The sequence below is a fragment of the Poecilia reticulata genome, linkage group LG10 (genome assembly GCF_000633615.1).
Source record: "Poecilia reticulata strain Guanapo linkage group LG10, Guppy_female_1.0+MT, whole genome shotgun sequence".
Classification (NCBI taxonomy): domain Eukaryota; kingdom Metazoa; phylum Chordata; class Actinopteri; order Cyprinodontiformes; family Poeciliidae; genus Poecilia; species Poecilia reticulata.
Window position 1 is genome coordinate 16,638,386 of NC_024340.1, and position 20,483 is coordinate 16,658,868.

General features: G+C 37.2%; 1 protein-coding gene across 1 annotated transcript; it reads left to right on the top strand.

Moving 5' to 3' along the window:
- Positions 1-5: 5 nt before the first annotated feature.
- cul4b (cullin 4B) lies at positions 6-17,786 on the top strand. The gene is made up of 20 exons (XM_008420634.2): positions 6-963; positions 3,625-3,740; positions 3,818-3,921; positions 4,572-4,641; positions 7,213-7,286; positions 7,361-7,523; positions 8,847-8,936; positions 9,896-9,978; positions 10,063-10,130; positions 11,182-11,300; positions 12,305-12,497; positions 12,576-12,680; positions 13,200-13,310; positions 13,397-13,482; positions 14,804-14,911; positions 15,015-15,128; positions 15,732-15,837; positions 15,921-16,093; positions 16,168-16,320; positions 16,943-17,786. Exons 1-20 carry the CDS (start codon positions 477-479, stop codon positions 17,036-17,038), a joined length of 2,619 nt encoding a protein of 872 aa, XP_008418856.1. The 5' UTR covers positions 6-476; the 3' UTR covers positions 17,039-17,786.
- Positions 17,787-20,483: the final 2,697 nt, after the last annotated feature.

Sequence of the window (20,483 nt, forward strand, 5' to 3'; positions counted from 1 at the left end):
AGCAAAAAGTACTTTTGTACAAAGTACTTCCGGTGGGGTCACGGACTAGCTTTTTACGAGTGAGATTATTTCTGCGTGTATTAACGTCTCTTACGCTATCATGTGGGGTTATTAGTGTTGCACTTGAATAAGTTTTATAAATTATTGCCTTTAACGGCCGCTTGACCCGACCGCTGCCGCTGAACGACTTTACGACGCGGTTAGACGACGGAGAGGTAAAAAAGAGGAAGCAGTAGCCAACCATCTTTATTCTCCTGCCAGCAATAACAAGAAAGAGACGAGGCTCCAGATCAGAGAAGCGTTGAGTAGTTTCTAATTAAATTTTCTGTTTTAAACTGGATAAACGAACCGGGTGAATCAAAACTGCCCTTGCGAAGACAGACGAAGGCCATCGGACACTGAGCTCTTCCCTCGACAAAGCCTGGAAGTTTCGGATCAGAAGACTGGCTGTAAAGAATTAGTATTCCCGTTTTTTCATGTTTCCAACAGGTTTATCTTCCCCTAATCCCCCACCACCGCCAACCCAGGAGGCTAGACCCGCGGCTACTGATGTCAAAAGCGACAGTGGGAACATCACATCTCCGAAAAAGAGGAAAATAAACGGCTCAGAGAGGGACGACACGAGTGACACCATCTCCTCCTCGCCTCCCAAGACGCTCAATTCCTCCTCCTCCTCTTCCTCCTGCTCTCCCACTCCTCCGCTGCACATTCAGAAGAAGTTGAGGTTCGAGGATTCGGTGGATTTCATTGGACTAGATGTGAAAATGGCTGAGGAGGCTGCCGCCGCCGCCGCCGCCGCCGCCGCTGCTGCTTCGTGCTCCAATAACAAAAGCAAAGCCATGTTCCTGGCCGGTGGCGTGGGGGGACACCACGCGAACGGACTGACGAAAACCGCAGGGTCCGGCACCTTCTCCAGCAGCAAACCCGGTGCTGCCAAGAAACTAGTCATCAAGAACTTCAGAGGTACCTGGGGGAACTGGTGCAGAGAACCACTGCAAACCGGTCACACACACATAACAAGTCCCTGTTTATACTAATTTTTAGTGGTGCACCGATTGCACGATCCCTGATTACCGATCTTTAAAATGCCGATAACATTTTGTGCCGATACCTTTTGTTGGCTACGTTCTCACTGCAGCCTGAAGTGACCCAATTCTGATATATTTTTTTTTCGGTCAAATCAGATTTTTTTTCGTTCACATTTCCAAATATATGCAACATGTAGGTTACCTCCAGTGTGAAACACAAACAACCTAAAAGTGTCCCACATGCGCAGTAGAGGGCGCAATAACGTCACACATACAGAGCGCTCAGTGTTTTTCCAACCTGCAACAAAGAAATGGTGCTCATTGTTTGCGGAAGTAAACATTGATGCTAATGATATAGCCATATGGTTAGCTATACAATCGTAAGCTAATCGTATAGCTTAAATCTTTTTTTGAAGTTGTCCGACCAGAGCCAGCACATTAACAACTTAATCCTCATTATCGTCCGCCATTACTGTTGTTTTTTCCCCCGCTTATCAGGATAGTGATGTTTGTTGAGTATCAGTGACGTTCAGGTCAATGAACGGGGCCGTTCGGATTCAGGTCACATTTGAAAAGATCGGATACGGATAGGTTTCCAAGAGACCTGTGTCGCATGTGAAGGAAATCTGATGTGTGGTGTTCATACTGTCATGAAAAGATCAGATACAGGTCGCATTAAGGTAAAAAATAAAAATTGGATTTGGGTCCCTTCAGGCTGCAGTGTGAACACAGGTCTAAATATAGAAAGAAAGTCACTGAGTCGGCAACAGTGGCTGGTTTAATGGCGAGTTGGTAAAAGAATCAAGTCCTTTTAATTTGATGATTTTAGTCCATGTGACACAAACTTTGGACCCCTGCCACAAGAGATGAATAATAATGAAGAAACAACTGGAATTGATAAAAATCAGAATCGAGGGGGAAAAAATCTGAAATTGGTACCGGCTAGGCCTGTGGGGTCCAAATGTTTGTACAGAGGGCCAGAATCACCCGGGTTTCCCCAACAGAGGCAACAGCAGAAAGAGACTATAAAAATGACAGAAATTGCTTTTCAATGTTATTTTAAATAGATATATTATCAGGCTGGAGTGGTGCTCATAGAGGCAGCTCTGTGGTGTTGGGGCCCTAATGAGCTGCTTAACTTGCATATGCTTTGGGCCAGCCCTGACCTGCCAGTCAAACTTCTCCCACAGCAGCGCAGAAGAGGACAACGACTTTGTATAAACTAGTTGTGCCTCAGATGTAGTTTTCTGGCCGATTGCTGATTACCGATTGGTGCACCCCTAATGTAAACACTAATAAATAAAGACATTTCTTTATTTCTTTATGATTTTTAGACCTTTGCTGAGTTAGATAAGATCAGGGTATAACATCAGCTTCAAATGCAAGTATCAGCCAACTACCAATCTCCCAAAATTTAGGAAATCGGATTTATTGACTGGTTGATTAAACCGCTGAAGCAGCAAACTAGGGCCTAAGCTATACGCCAATCAAACCTTTCCCAAGCCCAGAGGTTCCCAAAGTGTGGCTGGGGGGCCATTTGTGGCCTTTGGTATAAGTTTGTGTTTGAGAGGTACAACATTGGCCCTCCATTATATTTTTTTGTAATTGTTTTACAATGAGATTTCGATGGCAAGTTTATATTTTTTTTAAATGGAAAATGTTAAAGATGACAAAAAAAATTCTTTACTAGCGTTTATGTTAGAGGTGCAGCGATTTGTCAGCCAGGATATTTCCTTAATTTTGGGAGATTGGTGATCAGTTGATATTCACATGTGAAGCCAATCTTATCCACTGATCTTATCCACCTCGTTAAAGGTCTAAAACTCAACCGCTGTCCTCTTCTGCTCTGCCTTTAGAGAGGTTTGACTGACAGACCGGCCCACCAGGTCATGTCCGCACATTCACAGTTAACAGTCATCATCCCACTGTCACCAACTCGGCGACTTTCTTGTGACACTTAGCAAAATTTCAGGAAAAAACAATTGGTATTGGCAAAACTCAGAATGGGCAGGTCAGGCTTTTTAAAGATCGGTGATCGGCCAGAAAACCGCGATCGTTGCACCCCTACCTGAAATGTATGCCTAAATTAGAGTTGCACCGATCAGACTTTAATCTGCCAACAGAACAAGAACCTTTCATCAATATTAAGGGATTATTTAATTAAAACAAGCCTCTACATCTTGTTGAAAAGTTAGTTTGGTCTTATTTTAAGAGTAACATAATATTTTCAGTTGAAACTGGACCAAAAATACTTTCCAAGATTTTGTGTTTTTACAGTGAGCAAAGTTTACTTTTGAGTAAAAGTTGCTGGTTCTTGCAAGACAATGTTAAAAAAAAGTGGTTATTTAAAGACAAATACTTTGCATTGCACCAATTTTCTTCTATTGTAAGAAGGTTTTACTTTCTGTTATTTTGTCCTAATTAAAAATAGAAACTCACTAAAAACATGCATTGAGGGCCAAATTTGTAAAATCTTTTTATTGAAGTCACTGTTTAACTACATAAAATCAGCATTTTTAGAAAAAGACAAGCTGTTGCTTCGTATAAGCTGAGCTCCACTGTCTTGTCTACATTCAGTGTTGTGTTTTTCTTGCAGAAAAACCGAAGTTACCAGAAAATTACACGCAGGAGACCTGGCAGAAGCTAAAAGAAGCTGTGGAGGCCATTCAGAACAGCACTTCCATCAAGTACAATCTAGAGGAGCTCTACCAGGTATCGGCTCTGAACGGGAAGCCGGCTGCCTGTTCGCTCTGCCGGCCGATGAAACTTTCCCTCCTCTGTCTCCACAGGCTGTTGAAAACCTCTGCTCCCATAAGATATCTGCCAAACTGTACAAACAGCTGAGGACCGTGTGTGAAGACCACATCAAGGCACAGATCGATCAGTTCAGGGAATATCCTTTACACTCTCTGGTCATTTTAAACAATAATCGGTTGTTTAAAACTGATAAAGTGGCATCTGTTGTGTTTAAGTACGGATGTGATAGCAAATGCAGGTTTTTAGTTAAAATTTTCATGGAATAATTGTGTTGAATTTCTACAAAAATGATCAAGTTGGAAACTTTGTGCTTTTTTATTTCTGTAGTTTTACACAAATATCAACATATGGAAGAACATTTATTCATCGTCTGTTTGCAGATGATTTATATTTTTCTTTATTTTGAAAACTAAAAATAGAAATAAAATGGTCTTACAAATTAGTTTTGGTTTAGTTTCTAGTGAAAACATATTAGCAAGAAATATGAAGTTGTTTTAAGTCAATAATTCTCTAATATTATGATTACTAGAGAAGATTTTCCAATGTTTTTTGTGAAATAATCGTCCAATGGAGCTTGCACATTTTCATCAATATTAAGGAGTTATTAACTTAATACAAGCCCTTATAAATTGTAAGTGAGTCAAGTGTACTAAGATATTTGCACTAGAAACTGGACCATAATTACTTGGTAAGATTTTTTATTTTTGCAGTGTAAATGTTGCAGACTTGATAATTTCAAGTATAAATATGAATTAAAGTCGTTTGCTGCCCTAACCTGGTTTTTACGGATGCCCTGGACAGCGTCCTTTTCCTGAAGAAAATCGATAAGTGCTGGCAAGATCACTGCAGACAAATGGTGAGTCCATTCACTTCTGCACATTAGTTGTAACTATTAGAGTAAAAAAAAAAGAAATTTAATGAGTGGAAAAGGGGTAATAAATATTAATTAAAAGGAAGAAATTTCTATAACCAGAAATCCACCATCATTCATCAATAGTTTAAAGCTTTTCTGCAAAATGTTACATGAAAATATGAATTGCACTAAGTAGAAAGCAGTGGGGTTTTGTCTGTTTGATGATAAATCAGAATAAACTTCTCCAATTTTAGGTCGGTTAGGATTACAAAACTGTATATTCACTCAATTCCAGAATATCCTTATCTCCTTATAAGGAGATAAGGATATATTTTCTATCAGATTATATCCTGAATTGTTTGACCTCTAAAATACTCTAAAATCTAGCAATAATATGAGTAACTACTACAAATTTCTTAATAGTAAATATGGCTCTTTTTTTTTTTTTCCTCTGATCTGAGCTTCCATCACTTCTGACGTTTAGCAGTTTGGTTGTCGTTTGCGTCCAACATGCTAAATATTGCATAAACATAAAAAATGCAAGTTAAAAACAATTACTGCACTTTAAGCAGTCATTTGCAATACAAATATTGCACACACTGATATCACAGTAGTAATGCATTCGCAATTTATTATTTTATATTAAATCATACCTGGTTTCAACTGCAAATAATAGTAAACTTAATGTTTAACTTTGAGAGATTTAGAGTGATTTACCATTTAAAAACTGATAAAATGTAACCTTATGGTAGCTTATACAGCTGTTGTGCTGGCGCTCGGCCAGCCGGTCAAAGCAGAGCCTGTTTTGTGTTTTGGTGTGAAGCTGCCAGGGATGAGACGTGCTGACCCAGTCAAAAAGCTGTGAAGGAGCGCTTGTTTACGCCTCTGCACAGCTGAAACCTGAGCTCCCAATTTAACCTCCCTGTCAAACACTGACAGAAAATGACAGCTTGACCTCCGCAGGATTTTACATGTTGGGTCAGAAAAGTGTGAAAGCTCTTCTAACCTGATGTTTCTTCTCCTGTCTGGCTGATGAGCAGCTCAAACTCCTCAGGATGAACGGCGGCTCTGTTTCAAAATACTTTGTTTATTTAACTCCCAGGATTGTTTAATCACATTTTCAATCTGTGAGTTGATGGATCTGAAGTGTAACAAGACTAATTCAATGTATGGTGACTTGCAGAAGCTCTCCAGCCTCTTGAACCTGTTTATATTTACTCTGACACCCCCAAATAAAACTGAGTACAATTACCTGAATTTCAAAGCCCAGCAGTGAATTACTGTCTGGAGACTTAAGATGAATCTGTAGCAGGGGTGTTCAAAGTGCGGCCCGGGTGCTATTTGTGGCCCTTGGACAGATTTTTGTGGCCCCCAACTGCAGATCAAGAATGATACAAATTTGTTTATTAAACTTTTTAATTCATTTTTAATCGGGGTAAAATTATTACAATGGAAGGTGTTAAGTATGATACGAAGTATTTATCTGTTTGAAACCAAGTCTAACCATAGACTTTTATTTTTACGACTTTGCTGTTCCTAAATCAGCTTTAATTTAATAATAATATATTTTTATTATTGTCATTTAATATATTATAAAACATTTTAATATAAGATATTGTGATATAACAGTTATTATTATTGTTAATCACAAATATTATGATTAATACTAATTACGATTCATAATATTATGGTTCATAATAATCATCATTATTAGTCATTTTATTCTTCCTCTTAATAATGAAACGGTTTATTCATAGGTGCCTTTCTTGACACCAAGAACACAACATCAAATAAAAGATAAAACGGTAAAATAATAAAATCAATTGAATAGAAAGAGCAGAAGACTTCGGTTAAAAAAAACAATTTCAAATAAATGTGTTTTCAGTTTTGATTTGAAATTAATTTATTAAACTTTGCTAAGTAGAGTGTTTATTTAACTATATCGGCTTTAAAAAAATTAAGTTTTTTGTAGCAGAATAAATTTGTTCAAAAGAATTTGAAAACTAGATGCTTTTCTAGTTTTAACACGGCAAACATAAAACAAAATCAGACGGCATTCTGGGAGATGTAGGCAGAGGAAAGACTTGAGCTGCTCAACCTCATGACCACCTGGTGGAATCGATTGACTCTCTCACTCCTTGGTTACCTAGCAACTCACTCACTCCTTGGTTACCTAGCAACTCACTCACTCCTTGGTTACCTAGCAACTCACTCACTCCTTGGTTACCTAGCAACAACTTGCTGAGTAACTGTCACAGCAGCAGTTTTAAGGTTTTGCCTCATAACTGCTTAAAAATAAAGCAACAGCGTAGAGTAAAAAATGTGTATAAAACGGGAAAGATCACGTTACCAGTTTTGAAGTATTTTATCTATTTAAAACAAAAAATAAATCAATAATTATCTGTTGACTGACATGAAAAGCTTATATCGTGGTAAGTTTTCCAGCCATGTTGTCCAGCTCTATGTTTCAGAAAGAAATTGAAGATTTGGTGCAGCTGACTGTCGAACCTTAAAGTTAGTAGTTTTGTTGAGAATTTGTTTTTATTCATAACTTGTTTTGTTTTTGTCCCACAGATCATGATTAGGAGTATATTTCTGTTTTTGGATCGCACCTATGTTTTACAAAATTCTATGCTGCCATCGATCTGGTGAGTGGTGAGTGATTTTCAGCCGCTACGAGGCGGTTCTGTGGGTGCTGAACCCGGACTGCTGTGCTGTGCAGGGACATGGGCCTGGAGCTGTTCAGGTTCTACATCATCAGCGACCTGAAGGTCCAGAGTAAAACCATCGACGGGATTCTGCTGCTCATCGAGAGGGAACGAAACGGAGAAGCCATCGACCGCAGTCTGCTGAGGAGCCTACTGAGCATGCTCTCTGACCTCCAGGTAACCCTCTGAAGGGATCCACGATTAGTGGGAACAATAGACTTTAAGAAACGTTTAGTTTAAATGGAAAAACAATAACACAGTAGACTGTTTAGTTGTTATTGATTTTAGTAAATTGACTTGACCGATTGCGCTGGCTCAGTCCAGCCAAAACAACGATGAGTAGCGTCATTCAGCCTTTTCAGTTTGAACCAGAGCGCGTTTAGATTGATGGGAATGTAGAAATCACAAGAAGGGATGAAGATGAGGAGGACCAAACGGAGGAAGAGGACAGAGCTGGTGTTTGCTGCTGCTGCCTTCAGCTTTGTAAATGAAACGATGAATGACACTTAACTCTGGTCCGACTGTGTGATCCGGTAATCAATCAAGTTTATTTGTATGGCACATTTAAGGAACAAGGCAGTTCAAAGTGCTTTACATCATAAAAACACCAGAATACAGTCAAAGAAGAAACGGTCAACAAAACAGTTTGCCTGATGGCATCATTACACATCAGAATGTTTCAGCTTTTCATTCACAATGTTTCAAAAGCTGCTCTAAACAGGTGTGTTTAAATCTGGATTTAAAGTAAAGTCAGGTAAGTAGTTCTGTAGCTCTGTGTCTTGTAACGCAGAGCTACAGTTGGATCGGCAGCAGTGTAGCTCCGTTAGCATTTCAAAGAGCTCCCAGCGCTGTCTGATGGTTCTCCCAGTGTTTTTCGCCCACTAGCCGGCGGCAGAAGGGTTTAGGCGCTTTGTGGATAAAAACTGTCGACACAGCATTTATTTAGCCCGTTAAGGGAACGATCACCTGTTGGAGCCTTCGTCAGTTTTGCTCATACAAATGACTCAAAGTGTTCTGGAGAAAAATGTTGAGGATCCTGCAGAAGTTGTGTTCGAGTCTGTCCCACTTTTTTTAATTACAGCCAACAGCGACACAGAGTCACATTGTCTAAATTTGCACCAAACGCGTTATGATAAACAACAACAACTTGGGGGGGTCCGGGGGGGGGGTTATCCTTCCTGTGTTTACGCTGTAGGTCCCAGTACAGAACGGATCCAAGCCTCATCATTCCAGCATGCATTGCTCCAAAAAATGGCGAACTCCATGAGTGAAAAATAAAACAAAAGATCAAAGTTTTTTTTTTTAAGTAATTATGAGTTTTGGTGGATCACAGACAGCATTTTTCTCAGTTAATAGGAAACTTACAGCATATTTAGGCCACCATGTTCAGCTAATCGTGGATCATTTTAACATCTGATCTCGCTGTGTTGCTTCTGTGGTTTTTGTCTGCGCAGATGAGAAATGTGGACGTTCTTGTTGACAAATGTCTGTCTCTAACAGATTTATCAAGACTCGTTTGAGCAGCGCTTTTTGGAGGAAACTAATCGACTTTACGCCGCAGAGGGACAGAGGCTGATGCAGGAGCGAGAGGTGATTTATGTGACCTCACACTCTGGAGGCGCTCACTCTTTCCTGATTGTATTTTTAGAAAAATGCAAAATGTTTCCGGGTTTTCTGCTGATTGTTTCAGCTTCGTAAATATGCAGGGAATCAGTAGTAGCTTGTTCATTGATGCTGCTCATAAAGATTTTCAATTTCTTACAGTAAATAAACTGCAAACCACAAAATCTTATCATGTATATTAGCCTAGTTTTTAGTGCAAATATCTTAGTACATTTTAAATAAAACGAAACAAATTTATAAGTAGAAATTTTGAAGTTTAAGTTTGTATGTCAGTAATTCATTAATATTGATGGAAAAAATAGAAGTTCCAGAATATTTCACTGATGAGAAAAATGTTTTCTTTCTATAAAAATGTGTTCAGTCTCTGTTAAAAACTGTAGAAAAACAAACATCAATCTTAAAGTGACTGTTGTCACACGTGTCCTGTTGAAAAACGGAGGTGGTTTCCTGTCTGTTTATATCCACGTTTGGTTCCTGTAAGTTTTACTTTCAGTTTTCAGATGAAGGTGAAGTCTAGCAGCAAATCATTTTTTATCATTTTTATTTACTTAAATCCAATAAATCAAGAAAACGTAGCTTCTTTGATGGATTCTGTATGAATAATTTCTAGCAAATTAAATATGAATCTCTTCGTACTCCTAAATTTAACTAATATCTAATACTGTGTATGCATAAACTCCATGGCAACTTAGCGGATGACATTTGTTTTGTTTATGTTTTTTAACTCGAGTCTTTAAAAGCTTCTAGTTAGATATAATATTACTTGATCACCGTTTTTCCTTTTAAATTCTGGCTTTTAACTTCCTGACAAAATAAAGAAAACTGGATGTTAATGAGGACTTAATACTTTTGAATGTTTCAGTACATTTTAGTGCCTCTGGGTTCAGAGCTTCATGTGGTTACCAGTTTATTTTTATTTTTTTCAGGTGCCAGAATATCTCCATCATGTCAACAAACGCCTGGAGGAAGAGGCGGACAGAGTAATCACATATCTGGACCAAAGCACACAGTGAGTGTTGGTTTGCTGCATTTAGTTTGCAGCGTGAGGCTAAATTAGATTCAGCTGTTAAACTAAGATTCATTTATTTCTCAGAAAACCGCTCATTGCTACTGTGGAGAAGCAGCTGCTGGGCGAACATCTCACTGCGATTCTGCAGAAAGGTACAGCAGAGCCATTATCGTAGAAATTAAACATTGTTTATCCAATTATTACATGTCCATCATGACTGTTTACCACATTAGAAGCAGAAACATTGAATTTTTATTGAATTTTACGTGACATACAAAGCAGTAAATAATTGAAAAATATGAATTGTTTTACGACTGAAAACCTGAAAAGTGTGGTGCATTTGTATTTGACCCCCTTCTGTTGGATGCAGATCCAGTTAATAGATGATTAACCTGCACATAATTTAATCAAAATTAAATACATTTTACATTTAAAATTAAAAAAACATGTTTATTGGTAAATATTTTCTACCCAGAATTTCTCAAGTGACAAAGCTTTTGAGCTTCACCTGGTTCAAAATCTCTAAATAAATAAATACAAACTAAAGACCCTTCTAATTATGAATCCATTAATCTAATAAAAAATCAATGGATCAAACATAAGCTGTATTGATAAGTCAAGCAGGTAGGCTGAACTTTTCACACGTTGATGTTGGAAATTTATATTATTTTATCAAAAATAATAAAATATAAGAAGTAAAATTATATTATTAGTTTCATCCTTTGCTACAAATGACCAATAGTTCACTAACAGAATGCTGTTATTGCAATTTAGGCAATAAATGTTTTTTTTTCTTTCTCAGAAATTAAATTATTTCTTTGCGTCTTTTATAAAAAAAAGACTTAAGTGATTAAATCGATTGTCAGAATAATCTGTTAATAAAACAATCATTAGTTGTAGCTCCAAAATATTTTTGTTCTATTTTGTAAAATTTAAGTCTCATTGAGGAAAACTGAAACCCAAAGACTTGCAGTAGTAACTGAGGCAGTTTGTTTGTTTATTCAGAGGAGCATGCCACACTTTACAGATTTATATTTATAAAAATGTTAAACCGTCTCCTGCACAATTATGCACTATTTTCTTTGTCTCCTAAAATCAAATGGAAATACAGTGACTGTGGTTGTTGTGGAGAGAAAAAGCAGTGGATGTTTTTAGTTTTTAACCAGCTTGAGGGAACCTGACGGTGTCGTTGAAAACTCGCAGGGTTGACCCACCTGCTGGACGAGAACCGGATCCAGGATCTGTCTCTGCTGTATCAGCTCTTCAGTCGAGTTCGAGGCGGCGTCCAGGTGCTGCTGCAGCAGTGGATAGAGTACATCAAGGTACGACCCAGAAACGATCCACTTCTTCTCTTCCAGTACCGATATCTGAGGTTTGGTATCGGCTGATACCGATCCGACACAGAAAAACAGAACTGCCTTAAAATGTTCCTTTTCTTAAAACACAGACGTAAATGTACTGAAGTAATTTGATGACTCTGCACCAGTAGAGCACATTTAAATAAACCAACAGCTTCAGGAGCAAACATGTAAGAACAACTTTAACTTCTTCAGTCAGTGCAGTCAGGAATAAAACGGTAATAAAAAAGAAACTGACAAAAACAACAGGCTGGTGGTCAAACATAAACAATAAAACTGCTACAAACATTCTTTCAAATGGTGCAGAAACTTGTAAATATAATTTAAAATGGATAATAAAACATGATGTCGCTCACAAAGCGTAGAATTAGACTGAATAGATCGGCTCTTATTGATTGGGTATCGGTGAGAATGTGCTCAATTTGTAATTTTCTTTCAATATTGAGACCAAGACGGACATTAATATCTGACCGCTGCTTCTGTGGATAAAACTAGGGATGAACAATTAATCGGATTAATCACGACTAATCAATTATTTAAACAATACGTAATTAATTAGCTGAAAAAACGACATGTTCAGAGCAGTAATTAAGATAAAACAGTACAAAATGTTTATAGTTTTTGCATTTAAGATAAAAATCCTTTGTTTACCCAAAACGCCTCAGTTAGCAGTTTTAGCTTCAACTGGTTCATATTCACTAGAAGAATGCTGTTATCGCATTTTAGTCAATTAAATGTTTATTTTCTTAATTAATAAAAGGATTTTTAAAATTTATTTGTGTCTTTTACTATATTTATAGCGTGGTATAATAAAGGCGTAAGAGGTTAAATAAAACATCTTTATAAAGTGCCAATTGTTTAAATCCAGTTAATCACTAGCTGCAGCCTCTATAAAACACTAGTAAGACCCTGAGCGCTAACATTAGTTTCTTATTAAGTTGAGTCCTTTGATATTTTCCCACATGCAGGCGTTTGGAAGCACAATCGTAATCAACCCTGAAAAAGACAAAACGATGGTTCAGGAGCTGCTGGACTTCAAGGACAAGGTGGATCACATCATCGATATCTGTTTCCTGAAGAACGAGAAGTTCGTCAACGCCATGAAGGAGGCTTTTGAAACCTTCATCAACAAGCGGCCGAACAAGCCTGCAGAGCTCATCGGTCGGTAGCTGAGCTTTTCCCCGCTCCCCGTCGTCACGGCGACGCTGCAGGAGTTCATGTTTTCTGTCTGTTTTCCAGCCAAACACGTTGATTCGAAGCTGCGGGCAGGAAACAAAGAGGCGACAGATGAAGAACTGGAGAAGATGCTGGATAAGATCATGATTATCTTTAGATTTATATATGGTAAATTAATATTGGACTTTAAGTTCATTTTTTTAGTTCCCATCTGAACTTTGTAGCCGACAGCCATCTTGGCAGGCAGTTACTGTAGTAAATATCACTGCGCCGAGCAGTAATTTTACTGCCAGGCTAGCAAAATTAGCTTAGCTAATGTAGCTTTTAGCTGCTAGGTAAGACAGACATGTAGCCTGCGTATTTGACGCTACAGACTCACTGCCAGCCACCAGAACTTCGATATTCAGACAAAGACTTTGTACGTCCTTTACAAATAAGTTTAAATATTGATTTTATGTATTCATGGACTTCAGGCTGCAAAGATCCTTCATGTTGTTCTCGCTCTTCCTGCAGCCATTTTGTTCATGCATCTTTCTCTCTTTGGCTAAGAGCGTCCACACATTTTCTTTTTGTTCGGTCCGCTGTGTACAGCGCTCGCCTGCTAAGATGGCACGAATCACTTCCGGTTCAGACTTGTGGGAACTTTTATTGGAGATCAGGATCTGTAATGATTTGTTGTCATTTTAGGAAAAGACGTATTTGAGGCTTTTTACAAAAAGGACCTGGCCAAGAGGTTGCTGGTTGGAAAAAGTGCCTCAGTGGATGCTGAAAAGTCAATGTTGTCAAAGCTGAAACATGGTCAGTTCATCCTTTAAAAGATAAAACCTTAACATTGACTGAATAATAAACGTTGACCTCTGACTGCGTTGTTGTTGTTTCCTCAGAATGTGGAGCGGCGTTCACCAGCAAACTAGAGGGAATGTTCAAAGACATGGAGCTCTCTAAAGACATTATGGTGCAGTTCAAACAGGTAAAGGAGCTCTGCATTAATGTTTTTATATGTGGCTTTTATTAAATCTAAATTATCTCTAAATAAATGAGAAAAGGCTTCAAAAGTTTTACAATGGAAAAAGTAACTAATTTTGCACGATTCTCCAAAAGCTCTTCTTTTTAACTATTACACTACAACTGATTATTTTTTTATTTAATCCCTATTACAGACTTGATTAATACATTTTTATAAGAAACCAGACGAGGGTAGAGGACCTAAAAAATGTTATACTTTTACGTAGTAGCACTACTTTTACATATTTCTACTCAAGTAAAAGTAAAAAGTATTTACCTAATAAATTATTTGAAAGTATTTGGTAAAAAGTATACTCAAGTACTGAATAATTGATGAAATTATGATTCATTTAATATTTAAAAATTACATCATCAAATGGACTAAAATTTAAATTTAAGTGGAATTTTCAGTAAAAATTAATCTCAGAAATTGTCTGAGATTGTATAGAAAATTATTTTTACTTTTAGAGTTCAGAAATGTCCTTGTTTTGTTTTTGTTTTTCTAGTACATTTCTGAGATTAATCTCAAAATTTCTGATTTTTTTCTAACAAATTTTATGACTTTTAGAGCTCAGAAATTTTCCCTTTTTTGTCTCTAGAAAATCTCTGGGATGAATCTCAAACCTTATTAATGTTTTCTACCAAATTTTAAAAACCAGGCAAAGGAAATGTTTTCCAAATTTCTTTTAATAAAAAAACTGATGAAACTTGAACACAAACTGCAGGTGTGTGTCTGTGTGTGGTGAATTTTTGGTTAAAACATGTTTGTTTTTTATTCAGTGGGTAGAAAATCCAGAAATTTTACTCAAGAGTAAAGATACTTTATAATTTAATTACTGAAGTAAAAGTACTTTGAGTCATTTGTATGAGCAAAGCTGAAGTAAAATGTACAGAGTAATAAAAATATCCCTAAAAGTAAATTTTTTCCAAAGTGTTACTCGGGTAAATGTAACTAGTTACAACCCAACTCTTGGTGACGTATCAGAGGAGTCTTATTGTGATGCGGTGCAAAATAAAATTAACAGCTGCTCTATTTGCAGCATTCTCGTTTCTTCGCCTTCTCACCCTCAACCCCAGCTCTCTTTTATTTTTCCTTTCTTTTTTTGTTGCGCCTCCTGTTGCCTCCGTCAGGCTGCAGCTAACTCCCTGTTGCTGTAAACTTGCCCCGACTCGCCCCACTGCAGGGCTTTTGCTCAGCTGCTTTTGAATTGCCCCGTCGTCAGCTGACGCACAACGGCAGAAATGTGAATTTGTGCTGCTCAGTAAGTCGTGTTTCTGCTTTCTAGTACATGCAGTGCCAAAACATTCCCGGCAACATTGAGCTGACCGTCAACATCCTCACCATGGGATACTGGCCCACCTACGTCCCCATGGAGGTCCACCTGCCTCCTGAGGTTAGCGCCGTTCAAATGTTCACGTGACCGGAACATCATGGGGGTTTTTATAGCGCCGAAGTTATAAATACCCTTTGTTACGACCTCTGTTATCTCTGTCCAGATGGTGCGCCTGCAGGAGATCTTCAAGACGTTTTACCTGGGCAAACACAGCGGCAGGAAGCTGCAGTGGCAGTCGACGTTAGGTCACTGCGTCTTAAAAGCAGAATTTAAAGAGGTTATTAGCTCTGTTTTTTCCTAGAATGTCGTTTTTTATTTTGGCTCTCGGGAACGGTTATATTTGTGACGGAGTATTAATGCTATGCTGAGAAAATTTGGTAAAGGAAATCAAGAGAATAAAGTCGTAATTAGATTTTATTCTTATTCACGTGATATTACTTACTTTATTTTCTTTATTATACTAATAAAGACACTAATTACTTACACTTACTTCATTCTCAAATTGTATAACTTTTCCAAATATTATAGATTTATTCTCGTATTATTTCAGCTATATTCACGTAATTTTATGACTTTATTCTCGTAATATTACTAACTTTACTTAATTCTCTTTATTAGATAATAATAAACATACTTTATTTACATACATGTAAATACGCTCGAAAGTTTATAACCTTATTTTTGTTGTATAATGACTTTATTCTCGAAATATTAACTTTTCAGAATTTTAATTTATTCTCATAATATCACTTGTTTTACTTTATTCTCTGTATTAGATACTAATAAAAATGCTTTATTTACTTACACTTACTTTATTCTCTTCATTTTAAGACTTTATTCTATGTATTAACTCTGCTGTCTGGATGTTTTCCTGCTAAAGGGCAAGAAGGAGCTGCAGGTGTCTCTTTTCCAAACGCTGGTGCTGCTGATGTTTAACGAAGGCGAGGAGTTCACTCTCGAAGAAATCAAAGTAGCTACAGGAATAGGTTTGTTGTGTCGCCGTTTGGTTTGCTTCCTGTCTTTATGTCAGACATCTTGTCTGAAAAGCGTCTGGTTTCTGGGTTCACAGAGGACAGCGAGCTGCGTCGGACGTTGCAGTCGCTAGCCTGCGGAAAAGCACGAGTCCTCACCAAAATCCCGAAAAGCAAAGACGTAGAGGACGGAGACAAGTTTTCCTGCAACGATGACTTCAAACACAAACTCTTCAGGATCAAAATAAACCAGATTCAGATGAAGGAGACGGTATAAACAGCTTCCGGATGTAGATTGTATATCTGTATTAAGTCAAAGGTTTTCATATGAACAAATGTGTTTAGGTGGAGGAACAAGCCAGCACCACGGAACGGGTGTTTCAGGACCGTCAGTACCAGATCGATGCGGCCATTGTGCGGATAATGAAGATGAGGAAGACTCTGAGCCATAATCTGTTGATGTCTGAGGTTTACAACCAGCTCAAATTTCCTGTCAAGGTAACTAGTTGTTTGTTTTTCATCTCACATCACTTTCATTTGTTTTTTTCTTTTTATTCATATTTTTATTGATATTTTTGCGTATGGAAGAAAAGTGCTTACATATTTCACGGTGCAGAAGTGTTGAGCATAAACAAACTGTTCACACCATGCATGTTTTCAGGAACGCATGCAGAACAACTCCAGTAGTGAAACACAGAGAAAGAAAATTAACAGTGAAAAAACACACATACATATGCATATATACACTTACACACATATGTACACATCTGAAAAAATAAATCAAAGACAGAAAGCTGGGTGTGCGGGTGGGGTTCCCATTTAGAGTAGAATTTGTTCAAGGTTCCAGTTTTTGTATTTCTAATTTTCTCCACTTTCAAAAAGGAAATGACCTCATTTCCCATGTTTGGTTATCGTTAGCATAGAAAATCCAGAAGTTTTACTCAAGTAAGAGTAGAAATACTTCAAAATAAAATTACTCAGGTAAAAGTAAAGAGTACAGTGCAGTAAAAATACTCTTAAAGTTAATTTTTTCAAAGACGTTACTGAAGTAAATGTGACCAGTTACTGGTGACCTCTGGTTGCTTGTTACCATCTTGTCTCTTGTTCTCTTCCCTCCCAGCCTGCTGACCTAAAGAAGAGGATAGAGTCTCTTATTGACCGGGACTATATGGAGCGCGACAAGGAAAACTCCAACCAGTACAACTATGTGGCCTAGTTAAAGGAAGAGAGAAGCAGCTGTTCCAGTTTTAGAGTAACAGATGTCCTGAGTGATCGGTCTTTCAATCTTTTGCTCCCGTGGATGTTAAACCATTACCATCTTCAACCCAACGACCGACAAGTGAATGGCTACCGCTCCGCAGGGTTTCCGTCAGGGGTCATGTGACCCTGTGGACTGCATGCCCGTTTAAAAAAACAAAAGAAAAAAAAAGAAGAGAATCTCCTCCATATTTTCTCAGTGCCTCTGAGAGAGTTGGGACAAAGAAGACACACAGTTCTGTTTGCTCTTTTTTAATGGAGAGGAAAAATATTTATTTTCTGACCTAGATCCTTTGTCCATAGATTAAAACAATATGCTTTGTTATGAAATCTTTTTTTTTTTTTTTTCGTTTTTATTCATCCATCCTCCCAAGCTAATGCTGACACGCCTATCAGTGCTCTAAATGTATCACATGTTGGAAAGAAAAGAAAAACAATCCAAAATATTAAACTGATGCTTGTTTCTTCACTCGTGGTGAAATGTTGGACTGTTGGGCTTCGCATTCACAGATGTTTTGGAAGTATGTTGCGTATTGTGGGGTCTGAAGTTACGTTTGGCGGATTTAGCAGCCAGGTGATAAAAGCAGTGAGCAAATGAGCACCCATTGTTTAGAAGCGGAGTTTGTGCCAAAAAGGAGCATTTATTTCTGTTTAAAAGGTGTGTTTACGCTGCTAAACCAGTTGTTCAAGTATATGCATACAATATTCTTGGTTGCCTTTTTATTTCCTTCAAACATTTTTATACATGCACCACATGTGATATTTTAAGTGACCCGTTTCTCAGTTTACTTCTCGATAGGTTTTTTTTTTTTGTTAACTTTTAGGTTTATTAAAAGCACAAAAAAACATCCGTTGTCATGCTACACAGAAAACATTCATTTCTCTTATTTGCAAATTTCCATGTGGGGCTTTGGAGACATTTACACTGCAAAAACACACAATCTTACCAAGTAATTTTGGTCTAGAGTCTGGTGAAAATATTTTAGCACCCTTAAAATTGTCACTTAAAGACAAAATTAACTTACAAGAAATATGAGTTTATTTTAAGTCGGTAATTCCTTAAAAGCACTATTTCCATTGTATGATTATTTCACTTATTACATTTTTCCCATATTTTTAGTGAAATAATCTGCCTGTGGAACCAGAACTAGGTTGCTAGGCGACGGGTTGGGCTTGACTGGCGTTGCTAGGTAACAGCGTCAGTGGAACTAGAACTTTTTCATCAGTATTGAGGAATTACTGACTTAAACTCATATCTTGCTGAGAAGTTACTTGTAAGTTAGTTTTCTTATTTCAAGTGTATTAAGATATTTGCACCAGAAACTGGATCAATAATATGTGGTAAGATTTTGTGTTTTTGCAGTGTACGGAAAGGTTTAGGGACTACCGTGAAACACAAAGAAAACTGATTTAATTAGACATATTCTCATTTGTATCAGTTTTTTTTAGATTTACTGCTTCACACAATAAATAATTGTTTCTGTCGGATTTTTATAATTGTGATAATCTGTTGGATTTTAGGGTTTCTGTAATGTTTCAGGCTTGCTGCTCCTGTGTCAGTGAAAACACTTAAAACACAAAAGGAAAAACATAATCGGGGATAACAAGCTTTAATTTATTAAACTAATACAATAAACTAATACACCCTACAATAAAAGGGTGAGAATTTACAAATGACTGCTGCATTTTGGCAAAACCAGAAGAAAGTTTTGGTATCAGTTTCTAAGTAAAAACATAAATTTTAACAGATAATGGAACGTTTCAGGTTAGCAGACGGTTGAAATACTATAAGACTTTAAGCATTGACACAATTTGAGTTTTTAAATTGTTCATGGAAATTTTATTTAAATCTCTGCATCTGTGTTCCAGCTGCAAATTAAAATAGTATTAGGCTAGTGCTGCAGGCTAACTGCTATTAGCAACACAATTAGTTTTTTTTTCCATTTTGTTAGCATTAAGACACTAAATAAAATGTACACTTAAAAGATGCTGTAGGGTACTATATATATTCCTAATTGAATTACTTACAATGTTACGAAAGCACAAAATAAGCAGCCTTTTTTGTATGGTAGCCATTTTGAGGTCACCAAGAGCCTCCAATACTCAAAAGTCAAAACCAGACTTTAAAAGATTAAAAGGAATCTCAGTTTAGTTTTTAAACTTCCAATTGAGTGATGAATATTTTTATGTTCAAATAAAAAAACACCCCAATCCAAAACAGTTTTTTTAAGCTAAAACTGGTAATGTTTTGGGTTCATTCCTTCTTCTGAAAAAGGCGGGAATCGTCAAGGCAACAGATGACTCTGCTAATATTTTCTTACATTGTTCCATAATCCATTAGCATCCAAAGTAAAAACCCCAAGGGTCAGTGTTTAACCTGCTTTAGATGTCACCCTGGGTCAAAACAAATTAATTAAATGATTGTTTCATTACCAGGCCCTTTGCAGAACTTCATGACATGCTAATTTAGCCTTTTAAGTCGGCCATGTTGGATCAAAGACACATCTGATACCTACAGGACAATACATTTGTCATCTTTGATCAGACATCATTGATAAATTAACATGAATAAATAAGAGATATTAAACCTGCTGTAAGTACGTTTTATAATTTTATTTCTTTTTACATATTTGTGGAAACCGTATGGTATGAGTCAGATAATCTGTGAAAAATTAAGATACTTTGCCTTCTTCCAGCGCCATCAAGAAACAACCAATCAGAGCAGAGTTTACCGCTGTCAATTAAAATCTGCAACTGGCATAGCATGTCATAAATACTCCTTACCAGTAGGTGGCGGTAATGCTATTTAACATTTTTTGCCAATAGCCCATAAAAATCAAGGAGAAGAAGCACATCATATTGAAAAATACTGGTCTCATTAGGAGAATTTGAGGAAAGATAAGTAATAAAATCCAAAAGATGGCAGTGGTGCAACATTAATGGATGTAAGCTGCCAAGAAGAAGCAGCGTTTCATGAATCAACCTAGTTAGCATAGCCACCGATGACGGTCATGCTAAGTTGTTTCTCAGCCATTAGCAGCCAGTACATGAGATTGATTGACAGTGCTAAAACCCTTTTCCTGACTCTGATTGGTTGTTTTTGATCAGAGCAGTGTAGCAGCTTTCACAGATTATCTGTCTCATGACAAGAAGGTTCACGAATCTACCTGTAACTGGAGTTTAAACGCCACAACAAGCGTTACCTAATCTGTAAACCAGCTAGCAGCTAAACTAGCTGAGGTCTGTTGCTGCAAACATTAACTCCTGTATTAAAATCGTTTATTTATTTGGTGGCTTTCAGTTAATAAAAGTCTGTCTGAAGTATGCACGGCGGCATTAAGATATAAATATATTTTAAAGCTACACGTTTCTGTAGCTTCAAATGGTGACAGTTTTAGCATATA